The 21,739-nt window shown below is 46.7% G+C and overlaps 1 protein-coding gene across 3 annotated transcripts; it reads right to left on the bottom strand.

Annotated features, from left to right (window-relative positions):
* Positions 1 to 35: 35 nt before the first annotated feature.
* Positions 36 to 21,733, bottom strand: LOC140680236 (phospholipid-transporting ATPase IC-like). 3 transcript variants are annotated; one of them, XM_072922328.1, is made up of 30 exons: positions 21,588 to 21,733; positions 21,114 to 21,307; positions 19,293 to 19,396; positions 13,116 to 13,308; positions 11,020 to 11,117; positions 10,622 to 10,735; positions 10,037 to 10,135; positions 9,881 to 9,942; positions 9,373 to 9,445; positions 9,208 to 9,278; positions 8,781 to 8,863; positions 8,482 to 8,640; positions 8,220 to 8,308; positions 7,719 to 7,909; positions 7,429 to 7,637; positions 6,949 to 6,992; positions 6,674 to 6,830; positions 5,914 to 6,102; positions 5,566 to 5,678; positions 5,177 to 5,341; positions 4,970 to 5,081; positions 4,684 to 4,759; positions 4,445 to 4,577; positions 3,933 to 4,218; positions 3,136 to 3,359; positions 2,642 to 2,725; positions 2,126 to 2,371; positions 1,836 to 1,974; positions 1,624 to 1,754; positions 36 to 1,086 (listed from the first exon to the last, which is right to left on the bottom strand). In XM_072922328.1, exons 4-30 carry the CDS (start codon positions 13,294 to 13,296, stop codon positions 856 to 858), a joined length of 3,759 nt encoding a protein of 1,252 aa, XP_072778429.1. In that variant the 5' UTR covers positions 13,297 to 13,308; positions 19,293 to 19,396; positions 21,114 to 21,307; positions 21,588 to 21,733; the 3' UTR covers positions 36 to 855. The 3 variants fall into 3 exon arrangements, with proteins under 3 accessions (XP_072778429.1, XP_072778427.1, XP_072778428.1); XM_072922326.1 differs by lacking the exons at positions 36 to 1,086; positions 1,624 to 1,754 and having other exon boundaries at positions 1,842 to 2,371; positions 6,674 to 6,833; XM_072922327.1 differs by lacking the exons at positions 36 to 1,086; positions 1,624 to 1,754 and having other exon boundaries at positions 1,842 to 2,371; positions 6,674 to 6,833; positions 21,119 to 21,307.
* Between the last annotated feature and the right edge of the window lie 6 nt (positions 21,734 to 21,739).

Below are 21,739 nucleotides of genomic sequence, written 5' to 3'. Positions count from 1 at the left end.
GCCGCCCCGCCTCACCCCCGGACCCTGCAACATAGTGGGCTTTCGGGTATTTATTTGCATCGCGCTGTTGAAATGTACATTCCATTGAATGAGAGCTGCAGGTCATATTTTTTACTATAAAACCATTTCAATAATTAGTTTTAGTTCGGGACGGGGAAGTACATAAAAGCGAAACACTCAAACACCTCAACTTGAGTGAAGAATGTGCAAATGTAAAGAGACTCATAAAACCACTTTTTACACTGTAAGAACTGAGGCACCAGCAACTGAAACACATCCCATGAAAGTGACTGATTTCTAGTTACCCATCACTGTGTCCATAACTGAAATGAATAGCTTGTGCCAGCTCCAGGGGCAGCTTCCAGAGCTAAGATCTGTCCTGATTCCTAAACCAGTCTGACACTGGCTGGAGTTTATCACCAATGACATCCCAGCTCAGCTGTGACAGCTCTGATGGGAACATCCAGAGCCCTCTCCAGGGCTCAGCATCTCACGTACCATCATGTCTGAGCAGTTAATGAAATAGAGCACACAAGCAAAATCCCTTTCAATGACAAGTATGAAATGTAGATAGTTTTATACCAACATAGTATTAAAAAGTGAAAAGTCTATGATTCCAGGCATCACTAAAAACGGACACTGCTGGGTTTCCATTCCCAGCACGTCTCCTTCACTGACATACAGAGCACTGACACAAGGATCAGTAGTTCCACTGGGAACTCTTGGCCCTTCTGTGCTCCCAGGAGTCCAAACCCAGAAACTCCTGTGATAAGACATAAAAACCTTCACATCCTTACGGCAGGCAGTTTAAAAAGATCCTGAGTTTGTTCAGAACAGTTCTGTGCAGTCCGTGCATCAGCTCGTGTCCCGCGTGTGCCCGGAGGCCGGGCCGCCGGCGGCCAGCACGGCGTCCAGCGGGGCGCGCCGCTTGCGGATGCTGCGCCCCGAGGAGATCAGGTCGGCGTAGCCGCGCTGGTGGGAGAAGGCGTAGGCGGAGCGGCGGGCGGACACACCGCGGCGGAATGCGCTCTGCCGCCGCTTCCAGTGCTGCTCCTCCAGCAGGTACTTCCTGCGGTTCCTCTGGATCTGCACGCACGCAAACACATCATCAACACAGCTGATCTGTTTTCAGAGCTGTGCGCTGTGTGCCGGCTCAAGGCAGAGCAGAAGTAGCCAAAGCTATTCCCTACACTCTTAAATCTATCCCCTACACTCTTAAATCTATCCCCTACACTCTTGACACGTAAACCTGGCACACCAGCCCAGCCTAAATTAAACCCAAACTGGGGCCCTAAGCAGCCTCATGGGGTCTCAGTCACAACACCAGATTTCAGCCAGGCACACGAGGAAATAGCCCCCACTGAGCTGCTGCCTCTGGCCAGCCCTGCGGCCACTCCTCTGCCCACAGGACCCAAGCCAGGCTTGTGTTCCTCTCCCAAGAGCACCATCACTTACTTGTCTCTACCATTATCATAAAATCCCAGAATGGCTTGGTTGGAAGGGACCTTAATGCCCATCTCATCCCAACCCCTGCCATGGGCAGGGACACCTTCCACTAGCCCACACCTTAGCACTGACACCAGCCCCTGTAAATAAACACCTGCCATAACAGATTTCACTCACTTTATCGCTCTCTGAAGGCCAGATTGTCATGGATAAGAAGCGCTGTGCCACTACAGGCAGTAAGCAAATAGCAATGGATAAAATCATGGTAAGCCAAAGGTATGGCTGCCGCAGAGCATTCGGAGCAGTTCCTGGGAATAAAAGGAGCAAAAGTTAATTTATGACAAAGCTACATGAGGCAGGACTGAGAACCACAAAACATGAGGACTGACCTGTGAACTGAAAGCCAGAAGGGAAGAGAACATGGATTCCAGCACTGTGAAGGTCAAATGTGATCCCAAAGTAAAGTGCAATACTCCCAAATACGGAAAAAGCATTAACAAAAGTCCAGTAAGATGTATCCAGGCCAATCTAAAAGCAAACAAAAGTGCCAAATTAGTTTCTTAATTCCAAATAATGTCAACTACTTTTTGCATGTAGTTACCTTGCTAGTAGAGAAATTTGAACAGTGAGCAGAAAGCGTTCCCAGAACACTAGAGCTCAGGGAACAAAGCTTACTTGCCTGAAAATTGACAACAAATATCAGAGAGGATGCAGCTGTGACAGCAAAGGACTGATAATCTGCAGGCGCTTCTCCGTCTTGTCCCATAGATTTAAGGTAGGCTCCGTACGGGATGAAGAAGATGATCAGTGAAGTTATAGCTCCATGGAGCAAACTCACAAAGAACTTCTTGTAGTTGAAAAGTAAATCTCTCTGACCCAAAACATAAAGTTTGGGGAACCGAAGGCTCAGTTTGTCGCTCACATCCTTAATAAAGAAGAAAAAAAATAAAGTTGTGAATTGTTGTTCTAAGCCTGAGCTTTGGAGAGTGAGAAGCTGAACTATACAGCGTCCCAAAGGGAATGGCGGATCCCTTTCTCTTTCCAATAGCTGGGATTTGCACAGAGTAATGCAGAAGGAAGACATTCTTAAAAGCCACAAAACCAAACCCCTCTTTTTTTCATGGACAAACAGTGTAGCTTAAAGACCATGTGGTAGGTGCCTTTGGATTCATCTGTTGTAACAACATGGGGATACCTGGTCGAGCAAGCCAACGAGCAGGACCGGGAGGCTGGAATACAGCACGTTGTACAGCGTGATGAACCAGTCCTCGTAGGCTGTCTGCAACAGAGGGGGAATTGCAGGACTTAGTGATTTCATTTTATTACATCCTTCCCTCCAGTTCCTGAGAAAACTCACATGTGCTCTACTAAAGCTTAAAGTTCAGTGGGTGAACACTGAGACAGTGTTCACCCAAAGGCAGCAGCACCTTGGCTCAAGGCTCTGCTGAAGTTCTTTAGTCTCTGTTAAGCTGCCCCACTCCTTCCAAATCTTCCTCTCTGTACAACAATGATCCTGGCTGTAGTGCTCTGGAATCATACCTAATGCTTGTAACTAACTCGCTCAGTACTCATCACATCCTCTTGCAGAAATCACTGGTGACAACTTCACATTCCTGACACTTGCCAGGTGAAGCTTTTGCTGTTCCACACTGACAGAAGCATCTGCTTGTTGTTATCCCACCTTCCTACCTGGGCAGAGAAGCCATTGAAGAACGAGTACCAGATGTGGACCAGTGTGAAAGCGAAGTTTTTGTAGAAGAAGTATCTCAGAAACTTGCACATCCTGATGTACGACCAGCGCCCGTGGACCAGCAGCAGCCGCTGGAGGTAGCGGAACTGTCCGAAGGAGTAGTCACTCGACATGACAGCCTGCATCCCCTCCTGGCCACTGATCCCAACTCCAATGTGGGCAGCTGGGTGAAGAGACAAACACCATACACTAGGTTGGACAAAGGGACAGGACCACGACTGGGGCCATTTCTACTGCCACCTGGACTCTCTCAGTGCTTGTTCTGTCAGAACGCACCTGGGAAATTTGACCAAAGGAGAACTAAGCAATGAGACAGAGTGAGTAAAGTCCTGAACACACTGGCCAGGCAGTTTACAAGCACCCTGGGGACATAAACCCTATCCTAGAGGTTTTTTCTTCATTTGCATCTCTTGGGAAGCAGAGCAGACACAATCTGGGATGGCTAATGCCACCAGGCAAGGGGCAGCCAAGCTACTGCTTTGGTCTTTATATTACACTTCTGTAACACACAGATTCCTGCTCAGGGAAAGTCTAAAGAAAAAAAAAAATAGATCAGGAAAAACCACTAACCATTTCCTAAAGTGCTTCCTCAGAAAGGGAAACAGGCACAGAAGCTAAAAGCCCCACGGCAGCAAAGCAGATGGAAGAGTCTTCTGACAGAGAGGGACAGTGGAGAGACCGCAGGAGCGGGCCAGAGGAGATCTGTCCTAGCGGGAGAGCTTGACAGCCGCCTTACTTTTGATCATGTTCACATCATTGGCCCCGTCCCCGATGGCCAGGGTGATGGCCTTCTTGTACTTCTTCACCAGCTCCACCACCATGGCCTTCTGCTTGGGTGTCACACGGCAGCAGATCACAGCCCTGCACTCACAGGCCAGATCAACAAAGTTCTTCTGCTGCTGCTCCTTGTAGGCCTCTGCCCTTCTCCTTTTCTCAGTTTGTTTTTTCTTCTCTTCTGCTGTTCTGGGGAACTTCAGTTTCAGTTTCTTTTTCTTCTTTTTCTTCTCCAGCAGGATTTCATTCTGTGAAAAACATAAAACTTACTGTGTTCCCTTCTGCACCATTTCCAGTCCTACTCCAGGCACTGCCTAACAACACACCTGAGGTCATTATGCTCCCAGCATCCATTTCTGGCATTTTTAATGAACTGCAGGTGCAGACAAAGGAACAGAGTCCCCAGTGAGAGACACTGTGGCCTGGTGGTGCCCCAAAATCCCAAACACTCAGAAGAACAGCCTTTGTACATACCAGCCAGGAGCCAGTGATGATTAGAGCCCGATCTCTGCTGCCCTGGAAGAATGGCTCGTTCATTCTGAGAGAGGAATGTGGACTGGATCCAGCTGTGTTCCTCTGGTTTTCCAGCCTCGTTTGAAGGAGAGCACTGGAAAGAGAGGTAGAAACTGTTACCAAAAAGTCAAGGATAAACTTTAAGCTAGGTCAGTCCCAGACTGAAAATCCTGAACTAACTCCTCTGTGTTTTCACTTGCCTGGTATCTTCTCCATAGCAGATGGCCGTTTCCTCTGTTAGGAGTTCACAAGAAAATCCAATATTTTCAGCAGTTTCTACAAAAAAAAAAAAAAAAAAATCAGAGAGGAAAGTATTTCTGAAAGTTCTGCCACAAGTAATTGTTAGAAGCAGCCCGAAGCGGCTCAAGTGCTGTTAAGTAATTTCTGATTTATACTTCAGTATGAGAATTCCCTTTCAATGCCACAGTGTAGAGGAACAGGAAAACATCCTCCTGTTTTTAGCTGTTTGGCTGTAAGCAACCCCACCTTTTTTGTCACCAGTAAGCACCCATATTTTAATGTCTGCTTTGGAGAGTCTGGAGATAGTTTCTGGAACTCCATCCTGAAGTTTGTCTTCGATAGCTGTTGCACCAAGCAGCTGGAAGGTATTTGAAATACAGTTGGTTAGTAGCATTGAAACATGTTTCTTTTAATGTAAAAATTGAAATGTATTAAAAATGCACAGCTCCTTACAATCAAGTTTTTTTCTATTTCCTCATATACTTTGTCCAGAGCTTCATCCCGGTGACTTGTAGCTAAACTGGCCGCCTGAAACTTTTTATTCCACACTTCAAATTCATCCTGACTTATGTCTCTATAGCACAGGCAGAGTGTCCTGAGAGTTTCACTTGCAAAGACCTGAAAAATAATTAAAACCACACAAGAAAACTCTTCATTTGCAATCCAAACATGAGGGTAAGAACATGAGCATTTGAGAAGTTTGACAGAGTAAGTCCAACTTTCAGAACCAATTAGGTTCTGAAATGTTTCCATTAAGCTTAATAGCTTAGGAAAAGGAAATTAATAACACTATTGTCAAGAATAATTTTTGTTTTCAAAAGGCATAGAAAATACAAACATACATCAAGCGCCTCTTCTGTGGCTTCTCTCATTACATTCCTGGGGTGCAGCCGCTCGTAAATCACTGTATCAGCCCCTTTGCAATACAGCCTGATACTGCCACCGGCCTCTCTTACTGTGGAGGGAAACAGCAGAGTTGGCACTCTTACATAAAGGAATCATTTCAGGTTGGATTTTTCAGCCTACTGCCAAGTACCAAAGTACAAGATGGCGTTTCTTCTTCAGTGGGCTCAAACGTGCCCCAGGAGTGTCACACAGCTGCTCATTCTTGACCTCAGCCTCCTTTGCACATCCCTTCTCACCCCTAAACAAGCGACCTTCTCCATGCAGGCTGGTGGCAATCAGCTTACCAATGACAGACATCCGCTTCCTGTCGCTGTTGAAATCCAGGATGGCCAGGACATCGTAGGTCCTCTCGACCCCCATCTCACTTATGGTGATGGTGCTCTGTGTTCGGGAGAGGAACACGTACCCGAAGTTCCGGGCGGCTGTCACCAGGGCCCCCTCGTCCGGGGAAGCCGCCTGGTAGTTGAGCTGACCTGTGGGATTGCAGCCAGGATACGGCTGAGGGTCCAGCTGGACACTGCTGCAGCACCCGCCAGAAGGGCACACAGACATCAGGAACCATGAACCCCCTGGCTGTTACACGTACTTCCCAAACAGGATCAGTCCTCAGCCTGCTTCCCTCCATATTACACCAAAACTCCACATTTTCTGCCTCAGTATCCTAATTTCTCAATCCAGTCATTTAAATATTTTCAAAAGAAGCTCCAAAAGACAAATCCTTGGCCAGAGACACCAATACAGCAAGTGGAAACAACCCCAAAAACATTAGGAACAAGAAAGGACAGGACACTGTTGGTTTCATGGAGATTTCACAAAGATGGGAGTAAAGCAATATTCGTATTCCATGTTTTAACTGAATCTTCCAACCCATTAATTCAATAGCTGATCACTGCTACATTTAGTTTTGTTTAATTTAAAAGGGCAGCCTAACACTCCTTCCTTATGGTATCAGCATTAATTGCAGATCTCTCCCTTGTGGAACTGGATTTGAATTATTATTTTCTGCTACACAAGGAAAACAAACTAAGCAAAAGCCATACTCACCATCAGAAGTGTCAGCCATGACTGTGTGACAAATAGCAAGCAGAAAAAAGAACTTCTGGATTTCTGGCTCCTTTCCAGACTTTATTTGCTCTATCAGATAGTGATCATAGAATAAGAACTTCCCATCTGCGTACACATTCCAGCTGAAATCAACCTGCTGCTTAGAAAACAGGGGAAGAGAGTCCGAGTTAGCACAGGTGCCATTGCTCTGTGCTCTGCCGAGGGAGCGTTCTGTCCCACGGCCCGGGACACAGCGGTGGCTGGGATGAACCTACCTCGGGGTGGCCCTGGAGCTGCCCCGCTGCATCCCGGCAGTCTCCTGCAAGGCAAGAACCTGCACTCAGAGGGACCAAGCACAACAGAGCTTGTACAGCCCACCACAAAGTAAAACATACCCACGACATGTACTGCCCTGGCAGTGGAAGGAAAGGAAAAGGACAAACTGCTGCTCACACTAAAATGTCCTTGTCTGTTTCTTGACTTTGTCCCCAAAGCATTTCTAATGAAAGGAAATTTGTACCAAAAAAAGTGCAAATTGCCAATTTTCAGTTTTTCTGAAAGCTGAGAAGTTCCCACTATAGCTCCTTAATTTCCAATTTGTATGTGGGAAAACCCCAACCTTATATTCAACCCTATGCTTTACCCAGTGCCGTGTCTAAATTGTGGAAGTTCACTCGGAACTAAGAGAACTTGTATGTACCTGACATCCAACAGGTATTAAAATTCCTCCTTTGCACAGGCTTTGCACAACTTACCATATCTCTGCCCATTTATGCAACACTTTTTAAAGGTCATGATGTTCTGTGTAAGGGTTCCAGTCTTGTCAGAGAAGATGTACTGGATTTGCCCCAGCTGCTCGTTCAGCGTGGTGGTCCTGGCCTTGGCAGCTGTGTCCTTCTCGGGGTAGTACATCTGCAGGTCCCAGTTGATGAAATAGCTTTGGCCAAAGCGAATCACTTCCACACTAAATGAAAGAGAAGGAATGTTCACTCCCAGCCGCAGCTCACACCTCCACACAACGACACCTCCTCAGGTATTGGCCTACCTCACGTAGAGGGAAATGGGCACCATGGTGTTGAGGACAATGATGTATCCCCAGAAGTTGAGGAAGCCCCGGTAGGCAGGGCTGGAGTCCTGTGCATCGTACAGGTACCAGGAGGAGTTGCCAATCTGCTGCTCCCAGTAGGTGTGTCCGATGGCCAGCCCAGCTGACAGCAGGATAAGGACCACGATGATCTGCAGGACACAGAGAGGCCTCTCACACTTCAGAAACACTTGCTTGACTTAAATCCCCAATCCCCATGTTCCAAACAGAATATGACAGGTATTTATGAGGAAAAATGGAGCAAACATTTCCCAAAGGCACATTTCAGAAATGGAGCAAACATTTCCCACAAAGGCACGTTTCAGATGTCCTCCTACTCCATCCCAGCTCAGCAGGCCAGAAAAAAGTCAAAACATATTTATTACATACACACAGGAAGAAGCTGCCTAACTTAGCATTCACTATTCACTTAAAATCTGAATTTTAAACAAAAAGGCTTACGGTATAAACCATGTAGTTCATAAGGGAGTCAATTTTTGTCCTTTTAAATCTTGTCTTTCCACTGTTTTTCATTATTTTTGTGTCAGCACCTAAAAATAAAGAGTCAAAAATTAAAGAAAGGGAAAGATAGGATAAGCAAACACATGTCAGTATTACAGTTTTACCAAAATGGGACACAAAATACAGCTGGTGTCCATAGAATGAAGATTCTTTTTCACTCCAGTGAAAAAGAATGTGCTTTTAGTGGGGAAATATTACACACCTGCAAATATGACCATTCCATGGCAGAAGTCCGTATTCCTGATCTTACAGCCACGCAACAAAATCTTATCAGCATCCAGAGAATAATTTGAATTTCTCCAGGATAATGATCCTGTAAACTTATCCAGTCGGTTATTGGGTTCTTCACATTCAACCAGACCTAAAAAATGTGGAGGAGAATGTGTTTAATGTACAAGTTAAATCCAAATGCATTGATGGAAGTAGTTTTCCTTTACTTTTATTGACTTGCAAACAATTTGAGCTATGTTCTAATAGTGTTAGGTGTGGAACTGTACCAACCATCAAAGTCTGCCAGGGCACTTTGTTCCTGAAGGTGTCTGTGTGTCACCTCCAGGGCCATTTTGAATTTTAAGTTGGTCTCCCTAAGAAGAAAGGATTAAAAGGTGATTTTATTGAAACCACGGACACAGGAGAGAAGTTTAGCATAATTAAATTAAGGTACCACTACTTCTCTGGGCAACCTATACTAAAGTAAAAAAATAAACCCATGTCCTTCTCCCTTTCTTCTGATATCACATACTCCAACACTTCTGATGTACCTGTAGCACTCCAGTGGACAATTTTTAATTATTCTGGAATTGTAGGAATCAGCAGCAGGATACTGTTCCCCAGGTGTGGCTTAACAGCAGACTCTAATGTACACAATCCTTGTTCTTTTCCTACTCAGACCAAATTAACTCCACAACATCCTTAAGTAGAACCTTACCCATCAAGTTCAGCTGTCTCCACATAGCACAGACTGTTTGGTTCTGAGCTGGACAGCAGCAAAATATCAGCCTAGAAAACAAATATATAGACATCAAATAAAGCCAGGTAAAGATTCCTACAGAGCTCTCTTGAAACACAAAATAAATGTATGGGAAGCACTTACAGGAACAAAAGTATTTTTCTTCAGACGAATGACATCACCAACTTTAATATCTTTCCATTTAGTGGCTTTGAACCTATTACCAAAGATAGTTTAATAATTATTACTCTTTAATCTAGAACACTAAGCACTCTATAGATCTTAAAATACTGAACTTTCCTAAGGAAAAAAATGACCTCTTGGTGTGCTGTGGGTTAGCTTCTCAGAAACTGCAATTTAGTTGAGGGTCTACAGCTCAGAAGTCAACCTATCCTTTCTCTTCCTGCTTCACCTAGTTATGAATTCCTGTCCTTCTCTCCAAAGAAATTGTTCTTAGCACAGATTTAGTCCCAGAGAATTAACTTTAAATTACTCCTTTAAGCAGTTTTCTTCCAGCTTCAATTAGGTTTTCAGACAGGCAGTAGAGAACAGAGCTGAGCCCTACCCATCCTCTGCAGCTTCAGATCTGTGGCAAAGCTTAGCAACAGAGCAAGGATCATCACTTACAGAGCTCAGAGGGGAGCATACAAACCTTCCATCCTTGATGACATCACATGTCCTGTTATTGACCTCGTTGTCCATCCTGTGGCGAGCCTGAAACCGGAACAAAGAATGTACTCCCTGCTCTGTACCACATCAGGAGAAATGAGCTACACTGGGAGGGGTTTGCATTTTGCATGGTTCTTACAATGTCATCCACCAGGTCTTTGACTGCAGTTATTCCCAGCACCAAGAGCAAGGGCACCAGTGTTGTGTACCATGACAGGGTACTTATTTGAGGAATCGACTACAAAAGACAGATAAAATCGGTCAGTAGGGATCATCAATCAAATTTAAATCAGAGCTATTTCACAGTTACCTGACTAGAGAAAAAACACATCAGAGAATTTTAAGTCAGGTTGTGAAAATGAACAAACTCTGTGGGAAGAGTTTGGCTGTTACACTACTTAGAAATCAGCTTCCCTTTAACAATTGCACTGGCTCATACAGTGTGGTGGTGCTTCTGATTTATGAGATTAACTCAAGAAACATCTTTTCCTCATGAAATTCATGAGCTCTGCAATGAGTTCATTCTAATTCTGTACAACTAGCTCATCCCAGAACCCTGCCATAGCTCATCTGCATTTGTTGCAGCTTTCTGTTATGATGGGTTTGGTCTCTGCAGCAGTTCAGATAGTGTCCCACAATTCCCTGACAGGACAGCATTGAATTCTGTCATAAATATTACTGAGCTCAGACTCCCTTCACAGTGGGTACTCTCCATCTTACTTACCTGCAATATGAGAAGAACAAGGAAATAGAAGTTGGCTGCTCTCTTGAACTGTTCAAACAGATTCAGAGGTAAAAAAGTGATGGGGTTGTACTTGTACGTCTTAATTGCATTTCCCTGTGGGAGAAACCCAAACATCAGTCACACAGCAGAGCTTCTCCTTCCATCACAAATGTACAGCGCATATTTTTATGTTCCTAATTCTCTATCTCACCTTAAACACTCTTGCTTGATTTTCCATTTCAAAACTCCAACCCAGTTATTCTTCCCCCCTTCTGCTGGAAACACTAAGGAATTGTGAACGGCTTTTACACCACTCACCAGCCATTCCAAAGATTTTACCGGGATTAAGGAAGCATTCACCCGACAATTAGCACCTCATTGGGAAAAAAACCACTTACCGCATATTTGCTTTTCTTGAAGCACAGGAAGATTGTTCTCTTGAAGCCCGGCTGGTCATAGAAGCGCTGGTCGTTTGCTTTAACTTGCCAGCTGCAGTCTGGAAGGGACAAAAGGGGCCAAAAAGTGTTAGAAACATGAGGGAACAAATCTGTCACATTCAGGTTTTCCCTCAAATCCATATTTTAAAGGCACTTTCAACTGAAGCAAGGCTGGTACCTGCTTTATAATACATATCCTTAAAAAAAAACCCTTTTCAAGACATTTCCAGGCTGTTTGTCTTTATTAGCAATTCAAGTACATTCAGAGGTAGGGAGAAGCTTGCTTAACATTTGAAAGTTCTGTGGGACACCTCCAGAGTAGTATTTATTCATGCCAAATTCCTTTCTCTCCCCTCTTTTGGTTTGTCTCTAAAAGAGGCACTAAGCACTCCAACCCGGGTACCTGCCTTGCTGGAAATGAAATTTGCTTTATTTGCTTTAACCACACTGTGCCACGGTTTTCATTCACACCCATTTAAAAAATACAAATCTGAAGCGCTCATCTTATTTCTTCAGCCACCAGTTTTGTTCGATTGTGAGAAAACTCAGGAGCAGGAATTGCATCCATCAAGTCATTTTCTGTGCCAGTTCTTTCACAGATCCTGGGAACTCCTTCCCCAGGTTTGGAAGCTGGCTCCCGACAGGACAGCTCAGCCTGCCCGGGAAGGATGAGGCAGGCAGGATTTTGAAATGCAGCTTTCCTGACTCACCGGCCAAGCATCTCCCCTGTGCTCCAGCCCACGGGGACTGTCCCTAATGGATGCTCTTCCTGGTTTCATGAGATCTCTTCCCCCATGCACGGGGTGAAACTCCCGACGGCAGAGGCGTGGGCACGGCTGTGACTAACACTTCAGAACCCAAATCCGAGTGCAAAGGCGGTTTTTTTTTCCACCCAGCATAGAGCAAATTCCATGCTGACATATCTGGACTTTCCCTGTGACTACACAACTGTCATTCCCAGCACCTTGGTTACAAATCCAGAAGATAATAGAGAAATATTTATCTGGAAGAACCTTTGAGTTAAATATTATATGCATGAATTTAGAAAGTTATGAAGTTTGTCAAAATGGCAGGGCATAAAGAAAAACAAAATCTACATAAACATTTCTTTACCACATTCCAAAACCATTGCAGTGTTGATAAAACTGATGGAAAACTGCCAAATTAGGTCTAAGGTAAAACCTGCAGGAAGGAAGCTCCTAAAAATTACTTTAAAGTGTGGTACTAACACCTAATATTTGGCAAGCTGCTTTGGTAATTCATCAACTTTAAAGGATGTGATCATAAAAAAATCCTGAACTCAACATCTGACGGGTGCTTGTAAAATGCCAACACATAACAGGTGGCTATGAAATGAGAGCTGATCAACTGTTCCCATACAAACAGGAAAAAATCTGTATAAATTCCACAGGCTCTGGTTACATTGAAAATACTTGTGTTGCACCATTAGAAAAGGGAATTTAGGGGAGCTACAGATGTTTCTTGGGTAGAGGTTCAGAGCAGGGATGCCAGGACTCCTCCCACTGAGGTTCTTACGCTGGCAGCAGCCACAGGCTGTACCTGCCGGTTCCTTTGAACTCCTCCCATTCACCTTTTACCTTTCAGGAAACTCATGAGCCTATAAAATGAGCAGTGAGGTGGAAATCAGCTCTGCACAAGCAGAACTCCAGGGAAAACACTGACTGAGCACAGCAAAATGTTTATGCTGGAGCCCATTTCCAGAGGACTGGGAAACCAAGTACCTGAAGGTCTGTCTGAACGGTTCCCAGAGCACAGGCCATGTACATCCAGGGCCTGCCTTAATTAACAGGAGGTCACTATGCTCATTATTTTTGCGCAAGGAGCAGTGGCACAGGACTGGGCTGCAGGTTGGAATGAAGCTGAGTTTCATTCTGACATTTGTTAAACTGAACTGCCATCAATTTACTCCTCCAGAGTCAGATAAACCATTCCAAACCTTAGCTGACAAATAAACACAGAAGTCCAATCGGTCCCTGAGGCTCAACCTCTGCATCCAGCATCGTGCACTCCCCAAATCAGGCTCATGATGTTGTTACCTTTTTTCCCAGGATCTCGGCTCTCCTCAGCGTCCCTGCTGGTTTGGTTGGGTCCTGGTTCAGCCCCAGGCTGCCGACGGTCCAACTCGTCCTCTGTTTCATCGTCACTGTATGGCACCACCTCATCGTTGGGCTGGGAATCCTCCTCGAAGGTGGTCTCCGAATCCCTTTCTGAAATCATGCTGCTAGCACCCTGCCATCATTTTGGACAAGTTAGGGAAAAGAGCTCATGTACCAAGTGCTTGAAACTACATCTCTGGTTTTACTCTGCTGGTACTGGTCACCAGTTTCCTCAGAGCAGCACAAGGCACGGGCTTGGTTTTCCAGCACTGAGCAGAATCAGGGGCAGTTCCTGTCCCAGCCGGCCCTTCATTACTGTTCTGCTATGTGTAATTACACACTGCAGCCCCAGGAACACCGTGTGCTCCTGACATAGGAACTGGGAGCACACAAACACGGCTCCCAGTGGCATTACATCATGCCCTGAGGAGCCACAGGAGCTGGAGCTCTGCTTGGCCACAGTGGGACGTGGAACCGGGCACGGAGCGCCAGGTCAGATGTCCAGGGCTCGGGTCACACAGCTGATCCTCCATCCTGGCCTGCAGAGCCTCACCCAAACCAGCCTCGCTTCCTCTCTCTTCCCATGGGCTGCACATCACTGCAAGATCCCACATCTCGCTGTCCAAACACCCGAGGGCACCAGGGGATGCATTTTGTCTCAGCCCTGAGCTGCATCAGAGGCTGGATGAGCTGAGGCCATGCCCATGTGCCCTTCAGCTCTGGATGTCTCCAGCCACAGCTGGGTGTGATCCTAATCCTGAACTACACATCAATCATCAATTCCCAGCTTGCCCCTTGACCTGCCTCACCACCATGGCACCGCCTTTGCTAACAAACCCAGCAAGCAGCAGGGCCGGCACCAAACACGCTGACATCCCCCTCAGCTTCTAGTTTTGCAAAGCTGAATTGTCTCCCCTCCCTAATATCTCCTATAAGAGGGAGATAAATATTCCATGAGCACACACGGTGCTCCTTGAGTGGCAGGCTGCTGGCAGGGAGCCCGAGGCAGGCCATGCTCCCCAGCCACAGCACTGCAGGGCCCACCCAGGACAGACTGACAGCCCACAAAACACAACAAATCCACCAGGCTGAGTGTACTGGAATGCACACAACTTCTCCCAAGGCCCACACAAACTGTTGGAGGCTTCTCCCTGATGGAATTACCCAGGAGTATGACAGCTGGTCCCTAACACAGGTGTAGAACCTGAGATTTCCGTGACAGAACATGTTTTCCTAAATAGCCTTGGAGTTAGGAAATATACCTCAGGCTCCAATTCAGGTCCCTGAATACCTCACTGTGATATTTTGGTTTATTTATCCTTTTTTCCATTTTTTAATTCTTTCTGTCCTGCTAACACGTTCCTCCCACACACAATCCCTAGAACACAAAATGCCACCAGATCTTTAACTGGCTCTCACTCTACAACAACTGAAACAAGCTCATATTCCTGGCACACAGAGATTCAGCTGTTAGTCTATTAAACTTTACTGATTAACTGCTTAATGATTAATGAACTAATTAGTCATGCGAAGGGGTAGATGAGATGTCAAAACCATGCTGCTTTTGTTCTCCATTACAGATGTGTGCCTACGTGGCAATGCCTACAATGCCACCAGCAGCAGCCTGCGATGCTCACTGGGAACAGGTGCCAGCCAAGGATCTGGGGTAAGGTTAAATTAACTGTACTCACTTTCCCTCTTCAGAGAACTAAACCACCACTAGATCTCATTAAGTGTTACCCTGCAGGCAGCACAAGTGCTCTGTGCTGCGGGCACACCATTAGCATGCTGCAGGAGGCAATGGAATTGTGCCCGGGGCTGGCCAGGAGCCTCTGTGGAAAAGCTCCCACAGTTAGGAGAGAGATGAAAGCTGCTGTGGGACCCAGGGCAAACGAGCCCTCCCTCCCCTGACAGGCTGACAAATTGGTTTAGAGTTAAGTTTCTTGACACCTGGTCTGGAAGAAAAGGGCTGGCTGGGAGGCCAGAGCCGTGTCAGAAGTTCAGAAGAAGGTGGGGAGGGATCATGATGTGAAAGGGGAGATGGGAGGAGCTGACAGCATGGAGCACAGAGATGCCAACTAATCCCGAGGCAGCAGGTAAGAGAGGGGAGCACACACCCAGCAGAAACTCAAGGGGAGCAAACGTGGCAAGAAGGGAGGGTCACTGATTTTGGTCACTCTTCTGAGGACTGTGGAAACAGTTCATGGAGGGCCTGAGATGGAACAACACAGTTGTTAAATACTGCTTCATAAAATACTCAGAGAACACTTTAAAAAGCTGGTGTTTGGCTGCATGGCCATAAATTTCTAGTTCCTGACTTGACAACAGGGGTTTTCACACTGTTTCAGATGAGAAAACCTTACATTAACCACTTCAGTCTAGAGGAAGTGTCAGCTCACACTGCCTGGGTGGGTGGGGAGCAGCGCCCAGCTCCCAGTTCTGCCTTCTAGCCTGGAAAATCCCGCTGATCCAACAGCAGGGTGGATATATGGGGAGATAAAGGAGATCAAAACAGTATTAGGTACAGGTTTAAGTATACCTGATCCAGTTTGTTTACTAAAAGGGCAAATTTCACAGTGCTTCAGTAATTCAGGTTTTGTGCCTACTTCTGCCTCAGGGCAAGCACCGGATTATTTGGAATAAAGTAAACCTTGTAAAAACTCCACTTACTGCACTTGTTTCAAGGCAGTAAACAACAGTCCAAACCAATCTTACTCTAAATTCTTATCTGGAGAGTCACTGCACATGACACTGCTGCAAGAACCTGGGGTGACTTCTTGCAAATCAGGTCATCGCTCAAGGTGCCCTGAACGTTAATGAGTCCATCTAGAACAAGGGACATGAATAGTAAAAGGATTAAAACGCCACTAAAGCTGTTATTTTGTGTTCATTATGGATATAAAGACCCACAAGCCTCCCATTACACACCTGCTGGCACCACAGCCCACACCCTGCATGCTCCTGTCCTTGGCACCATATTCTGCACTACCTCATACACTCTGGCAGTGCCAAGTGCAACAGCTGCTCAAACCTGGCCATGCACTGTTCTTCCAGAACACAACAAGATCGGTATTTTAAGCAAGAATCATAAAGTAAACTCAAATACTACAAAAAATAACTCAGAGACCCTTCTGAACTGCTTCAGGTCTCTGGAGTTCAAATAGGACAAAAAAGCTACGGCAAGATGTTTAACTGATTTAACTTGGCATTTAAAAAGTACTTAAATGCAAAGCCTGATCCTCAGACACGTAAGAATTATTTCTTTACTAGGTTTTACTGGAGCATCCAGCATTGCAAAACAAAACCTGCTTACAGGAGGGCCGAATGCAAACTCCCAAAACTGCAGTAGAAAGCCATGTCTGCCATCAGCCTCTGGGGTGGGGTTCCCACAAGGACCTACTGGCAGATGCATGATCAGTCCAATTACATTTTCCCTCAGAGACAGCAGTAATTGTTCTGCCATCTTCAGCTGTCCCACACTGCTCACCTCGCCAGTAACAGAAGTGGGAACAAGGACAAAGAGCCTGGTAGGAGCAGCAACCGAGAGGACACCCTCAGGGCTGCCACCCTGGAGAGCAGCCACAGGAGAAATCAGAGCCCACAGAGCGCTTGCATGGCTCCAGCAGAGCAGACACCCCTATTCAAGGGGCTCAAGTCCATATCCCAGCTTATGCCCTGAGAGGTTTCAGACCCATCTTTCATCCATGGGTCAGGATTAAGGGACAGCTCTAACAGCACTGGAGACCTGAAATTTGGGATTGCAAAGACAGCCCAGCATCCACTCTCAGGTCATGATCCATCCTCCAGCCCAGTAATGACCCAGCTGGTACCAGTTAATGCTCCTAGAGTTATTTTTAACACCCACAAAGCACAGTCAGAAGCCAAGGCCTCTGACAGCAGGATATTGCATTTCTGCTCTCCCCTCAGGGATCCCAGCCTAAGGCTTTGGCAGAGTATGGGCCTTCATTAAAACTGCGTTCAGCAACTCATCTCCCTGGAACCAGAGCTGCAACAGGGAAACAGGCAAATCAGAAACTGGATTTGCTTATAATAGATGAGATGGATTGCTGATTACTCACAGCAGATGGGAAATGTTACTGGTAACAAGTGCTTGGACAGGCAGATAGGTCTTCTGAACAGCTAAAACCTTCCAAAATCTTTATGACATTTTGAGAGGAAAAGAAAGCAGCTAAAACAGCATGAATCAGCACAAATAGGCCAAGGAAATAAGCTTCCCTCCAAACACTACTAAGCTTCAGGTAGATTGCCATGTAAATTATATGCTTAAAGCTAATCAATTTATAGATCTATTTAACACACAACAGCTCCAGTTACTTCCCTGAATGACTACTTTACAGTAATTGAACACCCAAAAATTATATCTTGAAGAGAATGATTTCCCTTAGTCATCTGTCCTCAAACACACTGGCTGTCACATGCACCCCAGGAAAGGTAAAGCCCAGCCCCTGGGATGCCCAGAGAAAGGTGAGCTCAGGAGTTCAGGTATGCACTTTGAGCCAGCTGAGGCTCCAGAGTGTAAGGTAATGAAACAACTCCTGACCCTACACATCTGCCCTGCACCATGACCCTGGGAGCAGTTCCCACTGCCTAACACGAGGTGACAGAATCACCCCCAAAAGGTTCAAACCAGAGGGACTCCAGTATGGCTGCAGATAAAATGCTGGTGGGGAAGTGATGCACCCACATAACTCAGGACAGCACATGTCATATCTGAGACACAACATGTCATACCTGAGATCTCACACAACAGAACCACCAAGGACTCCAGTTCTCCCTGCAAGGTGAGAAATCCTTGGGGATCCCCTTCTGCAAGTGACAGGTTAGAGGAGTCAGCCTGGTTGCACCATGGAGTGCTGCAGTGCACCCAGCCCCTCATTTTACACGTTTTACACACACAATTTTTAAATACAAAGTGTATCTATTTGATTCACAATAGTACCTTAACACCAGCACCTAGTACTGCTCTGGAGTCTGTACAAACTGAGAATTAAGGACTAATTCCAGCTCCAGGAGACTTTTAAATTGGTATTGTATGCAGCCAACCTTGCAACACCCACAGATCTTTCCTTTGCAAGGAACCAACCCCAGTCCCTCCTCCAATGCCCTAATAATCCCGATTACCTGCACCATCAGTAGGCAAACACCACAGTAAAACTGTAACACTCTGGCACCTCCAAACTCTGAAAATCTCACTTTAAAAAGCTGCTCATGCCAGCCCTGGCTGCAGGGAGGTGACAGTTCCTCCCCTGAACACACTGCAGACCTGTTCAAGCAAGCTGAGACATCAAGACCCTGAAACCCTCCAGAGGGAGGAGAGAGGGTACAGTTCTGTGCTGCTGACAAATATTCAAGCCTCATCTTGAGGAAAAAAAAATAAAATATAAAGCAGAAGCTATTGTGTACTCCCCGGTGTAGCTACTTATTAAAACTTGTATGAAAATAAGTATGAAGGACTTTCCAATATACCTAATTTTTCCTGATGAGCCTACAGGATTTGACACAAGGAAGAGATTAACTGTACACCAAGAATTGAACAGAAAATCAAGAAATCCAAGAAAGAGACCCACAGTGTACAGGCCAGCTGCCTGAGGTTATGCAAAAATGCTTGAAGATGGGCCATTGCAGAAACAAAATCATAATTTTCCCCATTATCTGCTCTAGGATTTCTCATTAACAAATCTGCAGAGTTCTGTCATTTAAAGTCCAAGGCAAGGCAAGCTATCTTTGCAGAAGATAAGAGGGCTGGTAACCTTTGCTCGAGCTGCAGGTTCCAGCACACTCTGAAGGGGTTTCAGCCTGCCTTTTAGAGGGTGTTACCTTGCTCTTGAGGTTCACATTATACAACAGCCCATATTGAGGTTAACAGAGAAAAAAGAATTCTTGTTGTGCATGCTCAAACTGCATTATTTGGAGCAGAAGATTTTTGGAACTACACAGAGAGTTTTTTCCCTAGAAGTCACTGTTACCATCAAAACCAGCAAGTATTTTTAACTGGCTAAATAAAGGTTACTTCCTGCTACCAAGATTGGAGATTGCATTAATACACCTCTTCTGGTAGCATCTACAATAGACACTGAAGCCATTTCCTAAACTGACCTTTATCCAATGGAGTGTGCGACTGAAGCCCAGACTGCATCACAGATGCTGGCACTGGCCACTCACAGAGAATCCGCCGCCTTCAGCTTCAAATCAGGCTCCATCTGCAATGAAACAATGTAGAAAATGGTTTATTGGCTGATTCCACCTTGTGTGCACACAATAACAAAAAACTATTCTTTAGAAAAATCGTGAAATTAATTTGCCTTGCAAAATTTCTTATGCTTCGTGTGGAGCCATTTGTCCTATTACCCTAAGGTGGCCAGGCTCTGTGACAAACTCGTGGCTTGAGGCTGGCAGAGACCTTTCAAAGATATTAACAGCCACACCCGGTTTGTACAGTCATTTGTGCATCTTTCCTATCACCATCAATTGTCAAATTGTCAAAGGAAAATCATATTTCAAGTGTGTATCAGAACACATGGGGAAACCCAGCACATGTTCCAGAGGGATTCTGTAAGCTTGCCAAAAAGCAGTGCTACCACAGAGCCCGGCACTGCCAAGGAAGGCTCAGAGAATCCGTCTGGAAGGAGAATCGTGCCCTTCACCCCGACAGGCACAGAGACAGAGAGGTTAAGTGATTTGCTCAAGGCCATTGGGTAAGTCACTAACAGAGCCAGGGTTGGGTTTCAGGAGCTCCTGGCCAACGTCCTGCATTCAATTACAGCTGCACAAAGCATCTCGTTTAAAAGAGAACTGAAAAAGCCCGCGGCAGGAAGAACATCAAAACCTCTCGCATCTGAAACAACAACCAACCACCTTTCCACATTGAAGAGCAGGCAGCACTTCGTGCTCTCAGCCCTCTAACAACAGCCACACCAACAAGAGAGCAGAGAAATAAACCCCAGCTCATTTAAAATAGCTACACTGCAAGTGCTTTTGGAATTCACTATGCCAAACTGAAAAGCAAAGGCCCAGAACATTTACAGGCTGTCTTATATGGCAGAATTAAGTGAGAACAGTTTAGAAATTACTGAAAATAATCTCTATGATAGCTACAAGTTAACACAGAGACAAACAGAGGCTTGGGACAGGTACGAAAGCAACCAGACTAAGGTAACCACCAGTACAAAAGCTGACAAGGAAAACATCAAAAACAGCCAGACACTACTTGTCTTCTAAACCAGGCTTTGAGGACAACAACAAATCAAAACCCACGACCAAACAGAAACCTGAGCAAGCCTGATCCAGCACAGCCACTTACAGGGTGTTAATCCAGGGACTCACTCCAGCAGCAGCCACCCAGGTGAGGACTGCTCAGGGCCAGGCTGCCACCCCAAGTCCCATGGCCCCGGCTCTCCACAGCCAAACACCCTCAGCCCGGAGACCAAACACCCCGGCTGTTACTCATTGCCAGCACTGGTCCCTGCCAGAGCTGTTTGGCCTCTTCGGTTTCAAACCGCTCCTGCTGACACCCGAGCCAGCAGTGCAATGCTCCATTAGCTGCTCCATTCAGCACAGCTCCATCCCGATCCAAGGAAGGGATGCTATTTAAGCTATAAGCACGAAGCACGAGCTAGCAGCACCGAGACACCAATTTTGTTTTGTTTTCCAAGCAAGTCACTGACCGCACAAGTAACTTGCCCAGTATTTTCTATTGCAGAGTGATTGTTCCTTAATGCAGAAAGCTATTGCTGCTCTGATGACTGTAGAAACACTGACTAATGAGTAATCACCCGCAGCCCTGAAGGCTGTTCTCATCATACAGAGGCATGGACGGGGGGGGCAGGAAAAGCCGGGAGTCGGGCAAGCAGCCCAGGGCCACGAGCCGGAATCTGCCCGGGGGGCTCGGGGGCACAGGAGACAGCCGAGCTGCCTTACCTCACCTTCCAGCAACCTCCTGCGCTTTCTTTAAACTTCAGACCGGAGAGAGAGACTCTGTGCTAAGTTCGACCATCACCGGCCGCACATCCCGCGGGTGAGAGCGAGGGGCACGCCGATTCCCGCGGGATTCCGCCGGGCTTTAAACCCTCCAAAACAACGCGTCAGGGTTCCCGCACCGAGCCGGTGATATGCTGGGAAGGAAAGAGAAAAGAAGGAAAGGCGTTCCGGGTGCGCCCGAGGTCAGCTCCGGCCGCACCTGTGCGGCGGGGCGGGCCGGGACGGAGCCTGCCCCGACCCCCGGCCCGCACCTGCGGAGGTGGCACCGGACGGCCCCGGTGGTGATGGATACACCGTGCCACCGCCCCGCAGCTGCGGGCGGCACCGGAACCCCGGCCCCGACCCCCGCGGCCCCGCTCCGGCAGCCCCTGCCCCGTAGCCCCGCCGGGCAGGAGCCCCCGGGCCCGGCCTCACCTGTGCCCGCGGGTTGCCCTGGCCCGCTCAGCGCCTGCCGAGCCCCGCGCCCGCCCCGCTGCCGGGGAGCCGCCGCCAGACCGGCCGGACGGGTTCCCCCGCTTCTCCGGGCGGGCAGCAGGGGAGGGGCCGCAGGGCAGCAGGGAAATAGG

Source organism: Taeniopygia guttata, chromosome Z, assembly GCF_048771995.1.
Source record: "Taeniopygia guttata chromosome Z, bTaeGut7.mat, whole genome shotgun sequence".
Taxonomy (NCBI): Eukaryota; Metazoa; Chordata; class Aves; order Passeriformes; family Estrildidae; genus Taeniopygia; species Taeniopygia guttata.
Note: the sequence above shows the minus strand (reverse complement) of the source record. Positions and strands in the feature narration are given on the sequence as shown.